This window comes from Takifugu flavidus, chromosome 18, assembly GCF_003711565.1.
Source record: "Takifugu flavidus isolate HTHZ2018 chromosome 18, ASM371156v2, whole genome shotgun sequence".
Taxonomy (NCBI): Eukaryota; Metazoa; Chordata; class Actinopteri; order Tetraodontiformes; family Tetraodontidae; genus Takifugu; species Takifugu flavidus.
Window position 1 is genome coordinate 6,849,248 of NC_079537.1, and position 21,219 is coordinate 6,870,466.

Sequence of the window (21,219 nt, forward strand, 5' to 3'; positions counted from 1 at the left end):
GGGCCAGAATAAGATGTTACAATGAGAAATAGGACATGCACTCAGCTGCAGGGCTCAGGTGGAACCTTGTGATTAGTTTTTTTACAATGAGTGGATGAGGACGAGAGGGGCCGGGGAGACCACGCTCCCACAGAGAGCTTAAGGAAGGTTTGAAAATGGGCCTAACTAGAGGAAAGGTCCACGCCCCAACTGCAGAAAAGGTGGACAGAGACAGTGGAACCATCCAAATACTGGTGCCACCCTCACCACACTGCTGCTCTACAGGATTATCAATATTCTCACACCCTCTCATTCCAAACCTAATGGATGATGTCATCACAGCCCCCTCGCTGTGACAGCAGCCCGAAGACAAGATCTTTTTTATTTTTCTTTTCTGGACTGAGCTCCAGTGAGCTGGACTGAAGGAGCAGCTCGTGTCAGAACCACTGGGGGTTAGAAAAGTGACAGCAAAGGCCAGCTGGTGATGCTGAGCAGCAAGAGGCGGGCGAATCAGGTCTCTAAGCAACTGTTCCTGCACTGCTGGAACCAACAGAGCTGCGCGTGTGTGCAGTTTTTATTTATTTATTTATTTTAGAAAGTTTTGTGTTTTTATATTTTGTCAAAATCAGTGTTTTCCAGCAGAGATAAAATGAGTTTACCTCCCAGAGTGAGACGATAGTTGTGTGTCGATAGTTCTGTTGATTTGATACCAGAGTGATCTGTAAGGATGTCCAGAGGTCTTCATTACCAGCACTTAATGTACCGTGGAGACAGAATCAGATATATCAGACATGTTGCCATCCCTCACCAAACATGGTTAAATACTGGTAACATATACAGCAAAATCAAACCAACTGCGTTTTTTTTATTTCTTTCACCAACGCTTAAGAAATTACAGGTGCGAGTCTGTGGTGACATCTAGCGTTCAGAGAGGTTATTACATCTTATAGCTCTCCAGGACGTTGAGGTCGTTTCAAGAAGTGAAAAACACAGGTGATAATGAATGATATTCAACACAATGTGGGTTTTACCCGTACAAAACTAAAATGGATTCCGTTGTGGGGGGAGGGGGTAGCCAGGTCGCGGAAGACCTTTGACCTTTTACTGATTTACAAAAGGATTCAGTCTCATGGATGCCATGCATAGTTTCTGCGAAATACTTTCAGAAATGAATTATGAATTCAGATCCTTCTTAAATAAAACTAAATTGCACATTACGACTATTATTGTTATTGTTCTTATCATCATTATCATTATTGTTGTTGTTATCATTAGTATCATCATCATTATCATGTGGTTTTATTTTGATGCCTCGTGGTTGCTGCGCCTTTACTGTGAAGGTCAGACCCTCTTACTTCCTGTCTCCGTGCGTCTTTACCAAGAGACTCCACACGGCTGCGCATCCCTGGCCGGAGCTGTCAGGGGGTAGAGAAGAAAACAAAACAAAACTGAGAAGATCTGGAGGAAGGCTGACCGGGTCTGAGGAACTGTTCCCGAGTGATCGCGGAGTCAAGAGCCGACGGGCGGCTGCTGCTCCGGGACCCGAGCGACCGCCTGAGCGCGACTTTTTCAACACTAGTTTTGATTTCTCCGTGGGGAAGTTGACCAAGCTGAAACCTTGGAGAACCTCGTGAGACTCTCGCAGTGTGATCTGATGAAGTGCGCTCCCCGCTGAATCGGTGTCTTTGCAGATCTGTCAACCTTCGCCCGACTCCTCGCTGCCGCCGCCGCCGCCTCAGGGGGACTATGTTGGTCAAAGAGTACCGGATCTGCATGCCCCTCACAGTGGAGGAGGTAGGTGAACTTGTCCCCTCTTTAACCCCCACCCCTCCTGTAACGAAGCAGCGGAGATGCGGGTCCTTCCCGACCTTTTACCCCCGCAGGTTTGGTGCTTAAAGTTGCGGGCACCGCGCGGCGGCGCTGCCGCTGCCTCCCTCGCGTGTGTTTTTATTTGCTGCAGGAGCGCTCGTAAACAACAGCAGGGAGCTCAGTGGAGGACATGTGGGTCGGAACACTTTCTCCATCTTCCACTGCACTTTTCCTGACTTCTTCCCTGCTGCGCGCGCGGTTACGTAACAGCTGCCCGATTTTCTACGCGTCACGTGAACCAGCGCCGATTATTGTCTGTTTACGTGCAGCTGCACGAGGGATCTGCGACTTCTGCTGCACCAGCGACTCATGTTCCCGAGCATCCTTTTGCACATTCTCCCTGCTGCTTGATGCCCCCCCCCCGCGTTCCGGTGTCAGCTGCACCACACCGGGGGACGCTCTGCTGATGGGTTTTATCCAGTTTGCTCCTGTCATGAAGGTTCCACGCCCCATTTAACCTCAGTCATGATGTGACCCGAGTCCCCGCTGAATACATGTGTTGCTAAAGCCTCACACTCTGGCAGGTGAGGACTGAATTGGACTCATTTGAAGTTTTTTTTTATCTCTTTTTTTTCTCAGCCAGAAGCCAGAACAGCCTCATCTATAGTCTGTGTTGATCCCGGTCTTTCCCGATTGTCCGTCCCTGAAGCGGTTTCATGTTTATAATTACCAGGATGCCTCTTCATCATGTCCTGACCTGTGGCACATCGGCTTTTTCGCCCCAGCGGTGATTGACGACACTGTTTTTCCTAAAGGCTGCTACATCTTCGGCTGTAATAATCGGGTCCATTGATTGGCCGACTGGCTTCACTAATGAACGTCCGTGATTTGTTTATCCTACCAACAGTTTCCAGCAATGCCAGGGCGTGCGGGAGCCCACGGAAAGCTGGAAATCGGGGTCTTTCAGCGATGCGTGACGAACAGGCGGCCCGCAGCCAACGCGTCATGTCCTCCCGGTGATCAACCGTGATGAGCGAATGATTCATGTGTATGCGGTTCTCCTGGAGACCGATGAGGGGGTTGCCTGGGCCGCAGTGACAGGGCGGGTGATTAGGTTGCACGTAGCTGGCACCGGATAATCACAGCCAGGGTGAGAAAAAGGATTACGCCGCTAAACCAAGAGGGAAAAAGCTGCGGCAACACATCTGGATAGCAACACTAGCTGCTACTTGACTAAAGTGCTTTGTGGTTGTAGGCTGCTATGGCGACGAGGGTCCTCAACACGCTGTTTATCATTAGCATTTCTTGTGCACCTGTCGTGACTTCCTCACAGCCTGGAGTGAAACGTGGATGTTATAGAAGGATTTCCTGATGGATTCGAGACGATTCTGGACGTTTTGACATCGCCATGCTGTCATTTAGAAGCTATAAAGTGTGCACAGGGTCCCAGCATCAAGTAAGGGTCCCAACCAATTGGTACCCATGGTGTGGGCTCATCCCCATTCTGGAAGAGGAGCTGATGCTGATGTTTAGGGTATTAAAGCCTTCTGCAGCATCGGCCGGCCGCTGTGAGGTCAGTCTCTGGGGTGTCCCTCCATATGTTCGTGCCCCACAGCACGAGGGCTTGTTTACGTCCCCAGACAGGCGGCAAACAAGATGCTCGTTCCCTCCTCGGGTCCCAGATGAGCTCGTAAACTCAGCCAGACAGCGACCGGCCTCAGAGGCAGAAGACAGCTGTCTGAGAGAGAGAGGGAGAGAGCAGAAAGCCTCCGAAATCGCGACTTTGTTTTATGAATTTGTCTCTCGTTTTGGACACGGCAGTTTGGTTCACATTCACCCGTCAGTCTCCATCACGATGAAACTCGGTTGAACTTCCAGAAGACTCACGACCGCCACCAATGTGCGGCCGAGCGCCGTTTTATTTTTCTCGTTGCCATCCATTATTTTTGGGGCCTAAATTTAGCAGGTCTGTTCCATAGGCTGCAACATGGCGTGAAATTCTTTGCCGTCCCGAACAGCACGCGGTGATGTCGTGAGGATATGTATAGCGCGGAGACATTCTTCCCTGGTAGTAAGAGGTCGTGGCGACGCTGCTGTCGGCGTTTAGGGCGACGGCAACTTAGTAACAAAAAGTTTACAGACGACTTCATACCAAAAAGTTTCTGGGGACTTTTCTGTGAATTCATGGCTGTGAGCTGAAATGTGAAGTGGGAGGCGGGACGTGGGGGGACCAGACCCAGCTGGGACGTGGAGCCAGAGGCCCCCTGCAGGTGTGATTAGACGTTCTCATTTGTTGACTGTGTCCCCGTCTACGTTGGCCCCAAATTCAAGTTTTTTTGAGTAGCAATATTACAGATGGCGCCTGTGAGGGCCCTAAAGCACAACTTTAATTAATTCTGATTCATTGTAAAGAACAAAGGTCCCGCCGGGCTGCCTGGAGCGTGTAAACCGTGGCGTTCCGAAATGAAACAGCTAATAAGGGCTCCATGAAAAAAGAAAAGCAGACAAACTCTCTTATTTCTATTTGGAAGTCTGCCTTTTTCCGTGACATCTGCCGTGCCCGTGGCGCCCCTGCGCGCCGTGGAAGCAGTGACACATTATTAGCTGTCCCACTGTCATTGTTCCGACACCTCTGAAGAATGGAGACTTCAATCCCAGTAGAACGGCAGCCTCGTTGATAAATTATTTCTTTTGCGATCCAGCTCCAGAGCTGAAAAGGCACCAGGAGTTGGGATTTTTTTTTCTTAAAGTTCGCTTCTTGTTTTGCTAGGTCGGCTCAGGATGGTTCTTTCATCGGCGTTAGACGGAAACTAGATTATTCTGCCTTACGTGAGTAAAGCAGCACGGCTTTTTAACACATCCCCTTGTTAGCGCTGCATCATTCCCAGGATCCACACCGCCCGCCACTCAGCTCTCTTCGGGATCTCTAATTATCGCCGTGTGGATATAAAACTGTAGACACAGGGATTACCAGCACATGTGGCTTCCCAGCCGTCCCAGCTGACCTCCACAGATTGGAAATTGCTCAGCCGGCGCTGCCGTTGACAAGGAAACCAGCCACAGTTGGGATCACTCGGATCACAGACGCTGCGAGTGTGCACTCACGGTGCCGGCAGTGGCCACGTTTCACAGCTCTGCTGGAGCACGCAGCCTCCATTTTCCACATGCCGACATGGAAAAGCATAAGCAGAGACAAGGGGGGGTGGAGGGCAGAGCCAATATTACAGGTATGGAGGAGCGATGAGAAGAACCACAGATGAGAGGAACCACAGATGAGAGGAACCACAGATGAGAAGAACCACAGATGAGAAGAACCACAGATGGTTTCAGCGACTAAAAACCTTTCAGTCGCCAGATTTCCCGGACTACTCTGATTTTATTGGTAGGCGTCGGTTTCTTCGGCTCCTCACAACACTAAACACCAAAAGAGAGACACATACACTTGAAAAGCTTGAGTCCGCAACCCAATTGTAGAGTTCCAGCAGTAAAATGGAGCGGAAATTAAAGGGTATTTATTTGAGATTGTTCAAATAAAGGCAACCACAACAAATACGGTGAGATAAGGAATAGCTGGGAGTGATCCTGACAGTCAACGTCAACTTCAAACTGTGCTGTTGACACTATGATCTAACCTAATGTGAGTATTTTTAGCACATTCGCTATATTTGAGGCCCCTCCGGCGAGGGAGGTTAGCATGGACACAAATATAGCATGGAGTAGCATTAGCGTACATCACAGCAGCTGCTGAAGAAACGCACCCATCCTCGCTCGCACCAGCGCCGCAGGTCGATGGCCATTATTATGTCACGGTGAGGGCAGAGGGCACGACCTCTGTGACCCTGGAACGGCATTTGTAAATGCTGTAAGAGCTTTAGCTTTTGTCTTGTAATTACGCTCCCCCGCAGGTGCACAGCAGCTCTTGTTTTCAGCGCGTGGCTCAAGGGTACTTCAACTACTGCCCCAGCACCTCAGCGACAGCTGCTCACAGCGCTCGTAACGTTCACGAGGGAGCTCAAGCCCTCCAGTTTCAGCTCAGAGTCCGAAAAAGGATTGGATTATGATCGGTTTGGCCACGAGGTCACCGTGGCTAAGGGATCAGTCACATACATGAACGCTGGAGGAAAGGTCATTCAGAGAGAGGTCGGGGGGAGGGGTGAACGTCATTGTTGAAAGTGGATCTGCAGGGAAAAGCCGAAGGCCGAGCAAGAGACGGGCCGTGGTGTTGGTCACCTTCACCCTGGATACAGGCGGGTTGGTACTGAACACCAGGACGACCTACAACGACTTGTGTATTTATGGTGTGTTCATAGTGGCTAAATTAGCTTAACGATGCAAACATTCTGTAAAAGCGTCTCCCTTCGGAGACTGGGAGTGAGTGGTCCTGGTGTTTCCACTGGTGTTTCCAGAGAGTCTTACTACACAAACGCAAACCTGATCCGGCAGCTCAAGGGCTGAATGGGTGGAATCTCGCCCCTAGCCCTGCGCTCTTTAGCATCACAGACGTAAGCTAATTTGGAGGCCGTGTGATTAAAAAAAAAAGATTTTTTTGAGAATTTAGATGCTGAAAAATCCCGAACGTTGAACCACAATAAGCACAAATAGTGGAGCGGCCGGCTCGTCTGTAATTAATTTAAATTTAACAATTGACTGATCCATAGTCCCAGTTCGAAGTGTCACCTGTCAGGCCGTGACGCACTGCCACGGCGTCCTAATGCGACGTGCCCAGCTGCTCCCCCTCGGATGCTGCGTCCCGTCCCATCACTCCGCCGACACGTCAACCGTGGATCAGCACAAAATTCTATTCTCCGAATCAATCGTTTCCTCTTGTTTAGACAGGATGTTGGCGCTGGGTGGGCGGGGGCCTCAGTGGGACGGGAAGGGAGCGGGGAGGACAGGACCAGGACACACACCTTCCGGTTCAGATTAGAAGGGCGATGCCAGCGCTGTGATGTACATAAAGTGATTTATTTTATTGTTTTCGGATGCGTGCGGATGCAGCTTTCTAACTGAATTTCCTCTTCACTTCGCTCTGCTTGTGTCCCGCCTGGTTAAAAACATCTTATTCCTCCTCGTGGGCCAGAACTTTAATCTGATTTTGGCTGTAAGGTGCCGTTTAATCTTCTGGTCCCGGTTGCCTGTTTTTACCTGTAGAGGGTGAACTCCAGCATCCCCAGTGACCCAGACTGGGATTAGGGAAGAGGCAACAATAACTGGTCGGAAGAGCGGCGTCTTGGAGGTCAGGCCCGACACATGAGCCAGGACGAGAGTCGGGATTATTCCTTCTTCTCCCGTTCGTTCTGGTGCTTCTCCATCCCCGTCCCAGCGTGGACGTTCCAAGCACACTGTGCTCTCTCTGTCTATTCATTATGGATGTGATGGGTTTTCCCCCCAGCAAACAGAAATCCAGCCTGCTCCAAAACACTCCAGGGTGGAGCAGAAGTGGGGGGGGGGTTATGTAATCTGGAGCAAGAACCAAACTAATCCTGAGAAACGATGATAAAACAACCTACTTGGTTTGTTTTTCCAAGGATTCTTTTCTAATACTGGTGTTTTTAAGCTGTTGCATCACCAATTACTTGTTTTTCATGAGAATAACCCACCATACAACAATAGACGAGGAGCTTTCTAACTGGGGGGTCCACTGGGCCTTCCTCTCAGATGTAGGCCCTGACGTTTATCATCCATCTTGAAGCGCGCCGGAGCACGGAGCCCCCTCCCGCCTGTGAATCCAAATAACGGTGCGAATTCATTGATCTTAAGTAGTCGTAAAAAACCAAAACATCCATTGGCCGCCGAGGAGAAACCTGTGGAAACCTGTGCCGTATCTGCCCAAAAGGGAAGTTGGCAGAGCGGGGAGGCGCGAGAAGAAAGTGAAAAGGAGTAAGGAGTAAAGAAAACCGCCGGTGGGTGTGTGTTGGGGGGGGCAGACAGACAGCCGTCAGACAGACATCAGTCAAATGCATCAGAAGGTTCCTGAATACTTTTACTCTGCCGCTCTTTTATTCCAGCTCATCTGCCTCAATCCAGCCGCATCAGCCTCAATCTCGCCTGTTAAGTGCAGGCGTGGGGGCGTGGGGGGGGGGGGCGGGGTGCATATTACAGTGGTTCGTACCGAGCGATCTCAGCATTACGCAATCTCTGGCAGGGTGACCTCAGACGCTGCGGAGAAGAGACGAGAGGGTTTGGGAAGGAAGGCAGCCCGGACGGGAGGGAGCTCTCCAACAGCATGAATAAGTTCTGCCCATTTACGCATCTTTGAAAGTTTAGATATTCTCTTCTCTTCTTGAGTGGTTTTAGTGGAACTTTGACAACACGCGACGGTGTCACTCCAGCTTTGATTCATTCAGAAAATCTGCTTATTTTCCACAGCGTTGCACTTTTAAACCATAGAAACGGCGCCCCTGGGCTCCCTTCACGTCTCCACTCCTGCATGAAAATCAGATCTGGGGCTCTTAGTGGCTGCATATTTTTGCACTACCAGTAGAGGAGCGTGAACTTTATTATCCCTGAAAGATGAAGAGTAGCAGATCCACACTTAAACACCCACTTCTTTTTGCTCTTTTTAATCTAAATTCGCTTCCCTCCGGTGGAATCGCAGGTGCGGGGTATTAACATAAATCCTAAAATTATGGAATTTTTAGAGAACAGCCTTTAAAATCCAATAAGAGCAATAAAAAAGGAGTTCACGAACCCAAACATCACTTGCTGTGAATTAGCAGTTAGCTGGCCTGTTGTGTTCTTCTTCTTCTTCTCGTATTTCACAATCGGTTGTGGTGTGGCGGCGTCCTGCAGATCTTTGCTGCCGCCGTGGCGTCACCGCTGCCTGGCTTCTGCCAACACCACAGTTCCAGCCCAGACGTCCCTAATTATTGTTTGTGAGTTCCTTAATCACACATTGCCATGTTCTCACTCCCATTGTTTGCTATTATGTCTCATTCCTGCTGACAGCGGTCGTGAAAGCCTCCGGCGTTTGACCTTCCTGAATGTCCGACGTGTCGACTTGGCGTCTTCCTCCGTTTTTGCCTACGTCAGCGCTCCGTAACTAGATTCGGTTGGAGGATCCAGCATCACCTGCGCCTCTCCTCCAGGCTCGTCTTCCTCTCAGATATCGCCAGCATGGCCGTCCAGCTGGCGCGGCGTGACAACCGCCCGAGTCACCTGACTCCCTCTCTTGGCCCCGCCCCTTCAAGGATCTGTGCAGCACGTATGGAAAACAGCAGCACCACTGAAGCAGATGTTACTATAGATGAGATGATACCTCACTCCCTTTCTTATACACAGATCTCAAGGAATCCTGTTGCTAGGGTTTCTTCTTCCAACCACGCCCCCTTTTTGGCTCAGCAACATATTTTGCATTGAAGCATCGCGGAGGCGTTTTTGGAACGATGGTGACAGCATATTGACAGCATAGTTGGATGAAACCCAGTTTTTAGCCTTATATCGGTACTGTTTGTGTGCCGGCCGTTGATAAGCGCGCACGCCCTGAGTTGTTAACGCAGCCACCTTAAGTGTAAACAGCAACAACATGTGTGTTGAGTTCTTCTTACTTCAGAACGCAGAGCTCCTCCATTCACACACACGCGGAGCCAAAGCTGGACCTTTTTATCTCTGCAGGGGCACAAATACGACGCGCTGACAGGCGCAATGATTCTGTGGCTGAATTTTAATTACCTGTTTCCATTTTGTTCGAGGTGTGAGACTGTTTGTGTGTGTCTGTGTCTGTGTCTGTGTGTGTGTGTGTGTGTGTGTGTGTGTGTGTGTGTGTGTGTGTGTGTGTGTGTGTTCTGTCAGGATTCTAATCTCGCTCTCGCAGTAAGGGCTCCCGGGCTGTGACACAGTGACCACCGCGGCTCCACCACCTGCCGCCGCCTCAGAGCGGACGAGGACTCGGCACCTCCGCCCACCCGTTCAGTCTCTCCGCTTTACTCCCGCGTTTGAGGCGGAGGGGAAACGTTGAAGGGTTTCACACGTGCGGAGAAGTTTGTTTTCTGTCTTTTAGCTTCTGACTGAAGCTAAAAACTGAGAGTTTTGACATTTTCAGAGATGCACTTATTCATGTTTTTGCAGGGGTGAAGATTGAATTACGCAGTCAGGCCTGTGCTGGACGCTGTGTCATAGCAATAACCCCCCCCCCCCCCACACACACACACACACACACACACACGCCTGCTGCGTTCAGGTGGACTGGGCTGTTATATCGAATGTCCTGGTCTGAAGCGCTGCAACATCGTGGGAGCTTCAGTGCTGGATGCTCATGCGCTGGTGCTGCATGTGGGTCTCATCCTTCTTCTGTCTTTTGAATTATTCGTTTCCTTATTCATGCAGAAATCCTCGGAGGCGGTGATGCCTTCACTGTGCCAGCCGGTTTGGGAAACCAGACACTTCCAAAGATGTGACAAAAAAGTTGCAATAAACACCTTATGAGTCCCGTTTAACTGTTTAACTTTATCTTTGCTCAATATCAGAGGGGAAATGGTGATTACATCTATCTATCTATCTATCTATCTATCTATCTATCTATCTATCTATCTATCTATCTATCTATCTATCTATCTATCTATCTATCTATCTATCTATCTATCTATCTATCTATCTATCTATCTATCATGCCAACAGTTGTGAAGTCGATAGCTCAATGCCGCCGTCGTCCCCTTTGGGAGCAATCTGTCGTCCCTTTGCTCTTGATGGAAAACATTTGACATTCTAATACAGGAACCAACGACCTCATTTTGTTTACTAGTAAACGCTCTTCCCGCTCCACTATCACGTTTCTCTTCCCTTCATCCCTTCGCCTCTGGCTGGACGTACAGTCACATGACCACATCCTTCTCCTTTTTCTTCTGTTAGCTTAATGCAGCTATCCTTGGCTGCAAAGTGTGTGTGTGTGTGTGTGTGGCTGTTAAGTTCTAAATGAGCCTCCGGCACGTCGGCATGGAGACCGGATAGGTTTTCCGAGTTGTGGAAATAGCCCTCGCGGGCCGTTGGAAACCTCCATCCCGGAGCATTCCTGCTTCAGTCGTTTTCCAAAAGCATCGAAAATAGTTTCCGTGTGACGTGCCGCCAAATGTGGCGGGTCCAAGTGGGTCAGCGGGCGATGAGTGACAGTTGTGGGTGCTGACTGATGTACCGTGGGGGGGGTGGGGGTCTGTTCTGATGCTGTTACTATTGTGGACGCCGACATGGGCCGGCGGTCACTCTGCTGACAGGTCGTAATCCTGCAGATTGTTTCCACGTCTTTGGTGGGGGTGTTAATCTCGCCGAGCCTATTTTAAAAAATCGTTCTGTTCTGACATTTCCAGGACGGTTCTGTTCATAGCCGTTAAGGCCTGAGAACCTTCATCACAGCTGTTGATGGACCTAATCCATCCACTGTCAATCTTGGGATTATTGATTTGCATTTCTCCTCTCGGCCTTTCAGTACCGGATCGGTCAGCTCTACATGATCAGCAAACACAGCCACGAACAGAGCGAACGCGGGGAGGGCGTGGAGGTGGTCCAGAATGAGCCGTACCAAGATCCTGAGCACGGGTCGGGACAGTTCACCGAGAAACGAATCTACCTCAACAAGTGAGTTCCTATTCTGCATCCAGGGGAAAATGTGACCTCTGTAAATGTGACATCCAAGCACAGAATGTGGCATTGGAGAAAACATTATTTTGGTATTTGTTTACTTGTTTGTGTTCAGGGAAAATGTCTTTCAATTTTCCATATGTGTCCTTAAATATATGTAAAAGACCTGGTACCCACCTGGAAGTGACTCACATTGTAAATGATGGCGTCTCTTATTTGAAGATGGCTTCGTCATGGTTACGGTGACCTGTCCAGGGGGTATTCCTTCCTCACCCCTGGTGACCGCTGGAGTAAACCCCCCCCCCCATAACAGACCACCACTTGGGCGCGTCTGTCAACAGAGGCTGATGGACAAACGGATCAAAGCCTGTTTGTTTTAGCCTGAGCGGACACTTAACTTACCGAGCTGAGCTAAAGTTAGCGAGCATCCTCACCCTCTCTTGTTTACATTACACGGGTCACAGATCCGAGGTCGCGCGTTCCACCCGTCACCTTCACGTCAGTCAACACCATCCAGCCGCTGTGCACATCTGTCCAGCCCGAGGTTCCCGCCGAATGGGTTCCTCTGCTCCGTTCAGGAAAACAACACCGCCTGCCGGCTAAATTTCAAGCTCACATTGAATTCTTTCTGCAGGATTGTGGGTAATTACACCTCTACAGCGGTTCATACGCATTTCAGAGGAGAATTTTAAGAGCAGCCCACAGACACACCGCTATTGTCCAAAATGAGTTCCTAATGAAGCAGACTGTTCTTTGGTAGAACGCCCACTGGTACTACCAGCCTGTTCAAACAGGTTCAGTAAATCCACTCAGGAGCAGGAGCAGGTAAGGTGGACGTATTTAGAGAGGTGACAATCTGACGGATAAAATCCGAAATAATCACAGTTCTTCCAGAATCAGCTGTTGTGACCAGCCGGACGGGCGCGTGCCAGGTTTCCACTGGACGCCGCTCCAACCGCAGCGCTTGTGTTTCCACCGGCAGCACGTGTGGGATGTGAGTCAAGCGTCGACCATGGTCGGGCCCGCTTCGCTCACGTTCCAAAGCTAAGCATCGCAAAACAATAACAAAGTCCGTACTCAGGGGTGTTTGTCCACTCCAGGCCACCGTAGAAACATGGCAGATGAACGTTCTAGCACCCAGGGACGGGGGACCCTCCTCCTTATTGTCGGGTGATTGGAACCACAAGTTATATGTCTTATTTTTAATGAAAGAGAAGAACTCTCAGTGTGTGTGTGTGTGTGTGTGTGTGTGTGTGTGTGCTGGGTGCGTGCGGGGGTGTGGTCAGTGAATGTGATGGATAATTTGGGCCGACGCTGTTGGATGTCGCACCTGCCTCCCTCCACCTACAGACCACCTGTTCTAATGTTAAAGCAGCAGCCTGTGGGTGTGTGTGTGTGTGTGTGTGTGTGTGTGTGTGTGTGTGTGTGTGTGTGTGAGAGAGAGAGAGAGAGAGGGAGAGAGAGAGGATGGATGCTCTCCGGGGTGTTTGACAGTCTGTTGGAGAGTGCTCAGAGGGAACCTTCTGTCTCATGTTTCGGTGTCTCAGTTTTAGTTTGAAACAGTAAATTGCAGAGAAAATAAACGCTGAAACCGACACTGACTTAATGAATCGGGGGGATTAATGAGGCTACAAAAGCGACGATTAGTAGAACTGAATTATCTTGGTGTCCAAATGGTTCCAGTTCTTGTATCTCCGCCATGGCCGCCCCCTGTTACAGCGCTGCACCTGTGATGCGCGTCACCTTCAGTGTGTTTCCTCACCCCCTTGTTTTGGTGTGTTTGTGTGTTTCAGTAAGCTGCCCAGTTGGGCCAGAGCAGTGGTCCCCAAAATTTTCTATCTGACAGAAAAGGCTTGGAACTACTACCCGTACACTATCACAGGTAAACCTTTATGACTCCTCAGGTACAGGCGAACACTGTGTACGTTGACCTTTTATCAACTTGTATGCTATAATAACATGTTGCCTCCTGCCTCAGAGGTATGTGGTTGTCATGTGGCCAGTTTCCATGGAAACCACGGAATGTCGGGCACTTTACCTGGAAGATTACAGCTGTCTTATTAAGCTAATAATTGGATATTACTAATGTAATGCGCGATGGCACCTGCTCAGTTAATATCCAACCCGCTCCGTTCGTTTAATTCACTGTTTTTGCAGAGGTTTCACCTGTTGATTTGATGCGTATGAATGCAACAGGAGATGCTAATGTTCCTCTCATTTCTCTTGTGCCATTGGTGTCACCCATCATCCCTCCCTGCCCGTCACACCGATGGCTTCCGCGGGGGCAGAGTACACGGTGAGTGGTGCCGACGCAAAACTGCTCACGCTGAATAACATTTTCTTTCAAAAGCTTTTCACCAGAGGTCAAAGGGCAAAGTAGCTGTATTCACACTAAGCATAGCGGGTGTATTCTGTCCTGTCTACCTCAAAGTGTTTTCAAGGATTTATAACACTAAACAGAAGAAATACAATAATTCATGGTCATTATCTGAGAGAAACTAAACACATCTGATAACTTTAAAACATAAAACGCACAAGATAAAATCAGAAATGAACACAACGAGCAGGTGGAAGGGCAGAGAACGCTCCATCCTTTTGTACAGGAGGTGGACAGGATGCAGGGACAGGTGAGGAGGACTCATGGAAGACAAACAGGAAACCCATTTATATGAGGATGACCTGTAGAAAACAGTTTTGTTTTCCTGTTTTCTTTTTAAAAACATGACATGTTTAGATTGAAACCGTTTGAAAAACGCTGTAGTTTCCATATCCGGCCACAAGTGGGCGCTGTGCTTCGCGTACAGACGCTTCCTACAAACGGGCACACAGAAAAACAACTCTTATCTGAGACACCAGGTTACCATGGCGATGTAGCCTGTATCAGAAGCTAATAACCAAAACTCCGGGGTACAATATAGGGAGCAAATGAACTCCGATCAGAACAGAAACAACACTTCTTCCTCGCCGGCTGTGCCGACCCGTCCTGTCGATATTGGCTAATCAAGCCAAATTCCCCTTTAAAACGTCAGAAACCCTGCAGCTCTCGACAGGATCCATCGACTGTTGCTGGGATTAGTGCAGCATTAACCGATGACTGTGGCAGCGAAGGAACATCGGTCGAGTCGACTGAAAATCGGGGGCGTTTTCGTCTCTCGATGTGAGAAACTGGTGGTTGACAGAGGTCAGGTCAGATGACATGAAAGCTTTCTTGAGTTAAAATCAGCAGCGAGGGCTGCATAAATGAGGTTTTGCTTCATTAAAACGTGTGCGGGAGCTTAAAAGTGCCACTTGTGATGTTTTCAAAGCTGCGATCATTTGAATAAGAGCCTCAGACCAGACTGAGGTCATTATATTGATGAGGCTCATTTAGGCGGGAAGTAGAGCCATCATGTCTGCGTAGCCCCGCAGTCAGTCCAAACACTGCGATATCTCAGGAAAAAAATGGATTTCAAGTCTACGAAGATGATGTAACTGCCTCGGAGCACATTTGAGCCCCCTCATCTTGAATTGAACGGCTTTGCCTCTGAGTACCAGTCATCTGCCCAAATCTGGTTTGTCGTGATCACAGTGGGTTTCTGGCACAACAAAGCCTGGTGGAGCACAATAAATATTAGCATGCCAAGTGGCCAGTGCACCCAAAGCTAAATCCATCCAATTAACCAAATCCAATTAAAACAACAGATTAATGTGTAAATAGAGGTGGGGGGTATGGATTGGTCGTGTTGGCCAATACCTCGTTTTAAAAGAATAAAATTACAAATCAACTGATGACTAATGCCTGAATGATGATGGTAGCACAGCCAAACCATATTTTAGAGCATGAAAACTGAGGTAAAACCCTAAATTTGCAGGCTTTTCCACCTAAAAATTAGAAAACATCAAACAAAGGCATGCTAGTGATGCTCACTGAGTGCAGACAAATACTCTTTGCTGTTTGTGCTAGTGGCGGCTAACAAGACTTAGCTGTGGGTTAGGCTGGTTTAAAGACACATTATATGAATCAGTTGCAAAACCTGTAAAACAAATCTGTCTGAACACAACCCTGAGCAACCAAAACTTCACCTCAAGGCTAATGGTAGCATTTTAGCATAGCCTAAGATATGGTAACTACAGGCATACTGGCTGAGCCTTTACATCACATGATGGGAATTATCTTCTTCAACTTACATCCATCACACACATCCCTGTAATTCTATCATTGTGAGGACTTCCATAGAGGTGGTACTTAGCCAGCTCCTCACCCTAACCCTAACCATCCCAGCTAACCCCAACCCAATTCTAACCTCAACCTTAGCTTAAACCACGTCTTAAATTTCAATCAATCATTTCCAGCCAAAACGTCCTCACAAGTAGAAAGTGTATTTTGGCTTTCAATATGTTGCAAGTGGAACAACACACAGAAAGACACACTGACACTTTATGGGGGCCGAGGGGGCAGTGCTATTATCGCCCCTCTCTCTTTAATGCCTCCTCTTCTGCAGTAACATTAGCTGGGGCATTAGTTTGGTCTGTCTGCGTATCTGTTCCAGGCCTGTTGTCATATCTGAGGAAGAGCCTTCAGGGAGTTTCCCCTCAAACTGAGACACTAAAGCTGAATACTTTTCTGGCAGGAACTCATAAAATAAAATAAGAAACGTGGCAAAGCGCTGATATTTGGTCAGCTGCACTGTGCCACGCCAATAAAGAGATATGGTGAAAGGGAGTTAAAAAAAATCAACTTTTTGTGGTCTCTGTGTGTGAGGATAGAGAAGTCTGTATTAAATTAGCTTTCTGATCGTTCCTCTCTCACTGCCGTGTCCTCTGTCCCCTCAGTGCTCCTTCCTGCCCAAGTTTTCTATCCACATAGAGTCCAAATATGAGGACAACAAAGGCAGCAATGACAACGTGAGTAGAGCTCCCAGGATGATGTGACCTGTTTTTCATAAAGACTTTACCACCCCCTGATCTTCCTGTGCACTTTTCTATTTTATTTTCCTTCTCGTCCAGCTAATTGTAAAAGTCATTGAGCCTCTTTGTGGGTTAGTTTGTGATCGCATCAGTCATTCGTGTTTGGATGTCCTCCATAATTAAAGCCTTTTATTAACTGGAGCATTTATTTTCCTATCTGCAAGTCATCAAACGTCTCATTACCATCAGTCTTAATTTCCCTTTACCCATCTGAAAGATGAGCGTGTGATCATGCTGGGTGGGAAATAAAACCGCTCACAGAGGTAACACTTTAAAATGCACTGATTAAACACCTTTGTGAGAGGAAGGTCACGGCATTAAATTGCAGCCAGTGTGAAAATGTATGTAATCACTAAATAATTAGAGATGACAATGTCTTTTATTCCATTAAGCTTTGATTTACTTCATTCATCCTTTAACCTCATCTTAATCAGCGCATACAGATTTGATTTATGCAAATACAACAAATAAAAGTACATCGGGGAAGATGAGTGGTGAGGTTGCAGCACATGTGGTTGAGCATTGGAAAGTACTAATTTCTTTCTAGAAGCATCACTTAGCAGGGAGCAGCCACACTTCTGGCGGTTACGCAACCTCTATCCGCGGTGAGGGTGAAAATGGCGGGCTGCAGCGCCACTCTGTGGCGACTCATGGGTATTGCAGTCCGTCTTAATAAGCTTTGACAGCCGGTGGTGTTTTCACATTTGAAAGTGACCATAACACAATGAATGGGTGCTCGGTTGGTGTTGAATAAAGGCTTTTCTCCTTCACATTCACCCAGTTGAGGTACAGCTTGTTTATTTTTCCCTCTTCCACTGTTCTTTGCTGTCAGCGTCCTCAAGGCGCCTCTCCTTGCCACCCACCATTTTTTTCCCACATTTGAAACACCTTGAAAAAAAAGAAAGTTTGAAGGCTGTAGGAAGTGTGAACATATCCGAGTGAGTCAGGACGAATCTTTCTGAAACCGTGAATCAAAAATCAGCGAGCACACGGCGCTGACGGTGTGAGTCACAGCCGTCCTCACACTTTGTTCGTAACCATTATCTGAAAGGAAAATGAGACCACGACGTCACATGTGAACCATTCACACACACACACCCCCTTTCTTTCTGTGAACATCTTTAAAGTGTAGCTCGGACCCAGACCTGCAGCACATTGTCTGCATACAGCGTGTTATTGACCGCGGTGCTCACACATCCAACCTGCTTCCTGTGTTCTAGATCTTCGGTGCAGAGCTCAGGGACGAGGAAACAGAAGTGTGGTTCGTGGACATAGCCTATGATGAGATCCCGGAGCGCCACTACAAGGAATCAGAGGTGAGCGGAGTCCAGACAGTGACCTCAGGGCCCCCAAAGGTCAAAGCAATGCGTACACTTGGGCAGCAAACCCACAGGAAGATGGAGAAATGGTGGGAAAGACAGAAGAAGCAGCGTGGGGGTGGACAAATGGAATAGTGTTATCTCTCACTGCCAGCTTGTTTTTTTTTTGTTTTGACCACCAGCTGGCCATCAGCCTTCTCAGACTGATGGAAATTCATGTTAGCGTGTGGGGGAGGTGATGGACATTAGCTGTGGTGATTTGATATTTGTATGCGTGCGGGCGTGCACCCATCTATCAGGGCGTGATGGTGATAAAAAGCCGGGCTATTAATAATCAAGGAGGGTCATGATGCCACTGCTGTGGTGTTTTATTATAGACACCCTCACTTATGCACGCACGCATGCACGTGCACCCACACACACCGCCGAGATTTATAGTCTGGTTTTATCTACTCAGAGCTAAGAATAACGCAGACAGCTCGGGAGGGAAAGTGTCACATGATCAAATGTAAATACATTCGTAAAGACAAAGGCGTTTGGCCACACCAGAGATCATACACACAAACAGGCCTCGAAAAGACAGGATGATCACTAAAAATGTTGTAAATGTAAATTAATAATGTAAATAATATCTCTTTTTTTCCTGACTTTGTTTTGCTCTTCTCTAAACATTCACTCACAGCTTCCAGAGTTCAGTGTCCAACAGGTTGTCATGGGAAAAGATCACTTATAATTAAAGCTGACTCAAGAGGCTTTTACTGATTAATTTTATAGACCCAAGGATGAGCAGCTTCTTATTATGTCACCCCGAATAAAAATGACAAGAGCTTCCAAAACCGAACATCTTGAGCGCCCCCTGCCGGGTGACTGTAGGAACGGGTCGCATTTTCGGTCATTCTGCAACCACTTTAGAGCTCATTTTCTGTGCGATGCTGCGTAAAACTGGGCAAAGTTGGGGTCGGATCATGATTTGCAACAGAAGTCAATTGGCACAGGAGTTTATACTGCAGCTCTGCTTCCCTTATTTTGAATATTTGTGCAATAATTTAATAAATAAAACCACTTTAGCACCATATTCCGAGCACCATTCTCAGCAGGTTTGGCAGAACACCAAGTTCAAGAAGTAAAAAAATCCCGTGATTTGTCTTACATAACAGCAAAATTCGGCAGTTAGGCGATATCAATGTTACGTCTTTTTATAAAGAAGTTGACACAACGTTCTGGTTAACAAAGAAAAAATGGTCTTTTACCATCTTTTTATTCTTAATCTGCCAACGACCTTTCCTTTATATTTAGCAGGTGAGATTTTCTCTCTAGATTGGTTCACACACAACATCCCCCCCCCATCCAGGACACATGACCCCCAAGACAAATGAGACTGTGACATAATTAGTCTATAGGGGCTGTGATTAATGTACGTTAAGTGTGTGATCAGGCTGTGCAGCCCTGCTGTAGGCGCCTAAATGAATGCAGGTGATCCCGTTCATTAAGCAGGTGTGTGTGTGTGTGTGCGTGCGTGTGTGTGTGTGTGTTTGTGTGTGTGTGTGTGAGAGAGAGAGAGAGAGAGAGAGAGAGAGTGATGGTTGGAATCAACAGTTTGAGCAGCATAATAGCTCTCAGATCCCGAGGAAGAATTGTGATTGTGCTCATTTTTCTCTTGTGTCATGGCTGCAGGACCTGCGTTGCTTCAAGTCGAAGAAGACTGACCGAGGCGTCCTGCAGGAAGGATGGATCAACAGCCAGGACCCCATCATGTGCTCCTACAAACTGGTCACGGTCAAGTTTGAGGTCTGGGGCCTGCAGTCACGCGTGGAGCAGTTTGTGCACAAGGTGAGGTTTGCTGCTATTGTCATATGAGGCGGTTGGGGGGGGGGGGGGTTCCTCACCGAACCAAACGTTGTGACCCTTAGAAATTGGTGTCGCTGCCAGTCTTATAAGGGGACCAAATCCATCTCTTATCAGCACCTCACATCCGGCAGAGCACATTCTAAACTTTATATCTCTATTTTATAAACTCATCACGTCAGCATCTGTCCCTCGGGTGAACTGTCCCCATCGCTCACACACACACACACACACACACACACACACACACACACCCACACAGGTTCGGTGACACTGTCAGTGACTCACATTCATCACATTAAACTCTTTCTCAGCGGAAGGTTTGAAACGTCTAAATAACCTTCAGAGGAGGGTGACTCCATCTGACTCACACCTCCTCCTTCGCTCCTCCTCCAGGTGATTCGAGATGTTCTTCTTCTGGGACACAGACAGGCCTTCGCCTGGGTGGACGAGTGGATCGGTGAGTTTCTGTGATAGTAATCTGAAAAAGAAAGGTGGGAGTTTGAACCTGCCTCAAATCTTTAGACCCTTTCGTCTTTTATGAGAATGTAAAAAACAAACTCCGCGCCGTCTCCGTGCCAACAGACATGACCATGGAGGAGGTGAGAGAGTACGAGCGTGCCACGCAGGAAGCCACCAACCTCAAGATCGGCACCTTCCCCCCCTCCATCTCCATTTCCGAGACCCCGCTGCCATCCTGCGCCCGCGGTGGGCCCAACAGCGCGCCGTCCACCCCCCTCTCCACGGAGGCTCCCGAGTTTCTGGCGGTGCCGAAGGAGCGTCCCAGGAAGAAGTCGGCGCCGGAGACCCTGACCCTGCCGGATCCTGGCCGCAGGGATTCCATCTTCAAACTGCCAGGCTTCTTTTCCTGGAACTCCAGTCCCCAGCCAGAATGAGACCCCCCCCACCATGAAGGATGCCCGACCAGCACGTCCCACAATGCGATCGCCCCCTCCTCCCCCAACCCTCGGCCGGCTGAAGTGAAGGAGACTTTACGAAGCCTCAGCGACCTCAGCCCCTCCAGCAGACTCTCAGACGGGCGGTCTGATCTCTACAGTCCCGCTCGGCGTCCGCGCTACGGCGTCCTGGCGCCACAGAATGAAGTTCCATCAGTCAGACTGAGAGTCGTGTACATTCCTGGTTTTACCCCACACAAGAGCATCGCCTGAACGGTCCGAGTCAGCCCACAGAAACATGTACAGAATTTCCCTCTCTCGTGGTTAAGCGTGTCCGTTTGTGGTTGGGACTGTTTGACAGCCCCCTTTTGAACACTGTATCGGTGGTGTGTGACGGTTTTCACCTGTGGTTGTGTATTCTTACGCTGTATAAACATTTTGGTTGTCAGTACTTTTGGCATACCCGGTGATGCTGCTGCCCCCCCGCCCCGTCCGGTCGGCGGCGGCGTCCGCTGCTGCACGACTGGGACGTTTTCTGTCATTCTGGTTTGGCTTCAAGGTGGCGTCCTCAGACGTGACGGGCGGCCCACGCATCATAGTGCTGCTGTAACTATCACCGTTTCGTAGGAATTCTGTTGTACTTTAGCGTCAGCTGCTGTTGTCACACCGTTTATCTGCTTCTCCATTAAAAGCGTGAGCACTTTGATTATTCCCACCATTTTTAAGCGTAACGTGACTGTACTTCCACTGTAACTTTAATACTGTATGTAGACCTTAAAATAAATGAATGCGCATTACATCTTATACTTTCAGAGCATTTTTCCCTGATCAATCAGTTCTAATAAAAACTTTAT

At 48.5% G+C, this 21,219-nt stretch overlaps 1 protein-coding gene across 1 annotated transcript; it reads left to right on the forward strand.

Moving 5' to 3' along the window:
* Positions 1–1,271: 1,271 nt before the first annotated feature.
* Positions 1,272–21,164, forward strand: LOC130515490 (cytoplasmic phosphatidylinositol transfer protein 1-like). The gene is made up of 10 exons (XM_057015763.1): positions 1,272–1,609; positions 1,671–1,773; positions 11,207–11,355; positions 13,152–13,240; positions 13,647–13,654; positions 16,171–16,242; positions 17,526–17,621; positions 19,299–19,454; positions 19,866–19,929; positions 20,055–21,164. Exons 1-10 carry the CDS (start codon positions 1,287–1,289, stop codon positions 20,363–20,365), a joined length of 1,371 nt encoding a protein of 456 aa, XP_056871743.1. The 5' UTR covers positions 1,272–1,286; the 3' UTR covers positions 20,366–21,164.
* Positions 21,165–21,219: the final 55 nt, after the last annotated feature.

Coding starts and splice junctions, on each gene's coding strand:
- LOC130515490 (XM_057015763.1), top strand. CDS start 1,287: ATGCCTCGTGGTTGCTGCGCCTTTACTGTGAAGGTCAGACCCTCTTAC. Junction 1,774..11,206: donor TGCCCCTCACAGTGGAGGAG/GTAGGTGAACTT, acceptor TCGGCCTTTCAG/TACCGGATCGGTCAGCTCTA. Junction 19,455..19,865: donor TGGAGCAGTTTGTGCACAAG/GTGAGGTTTGCT, acceptor CTCCTCCTCCAG/GTGATTCGAGATGTTCTTCT.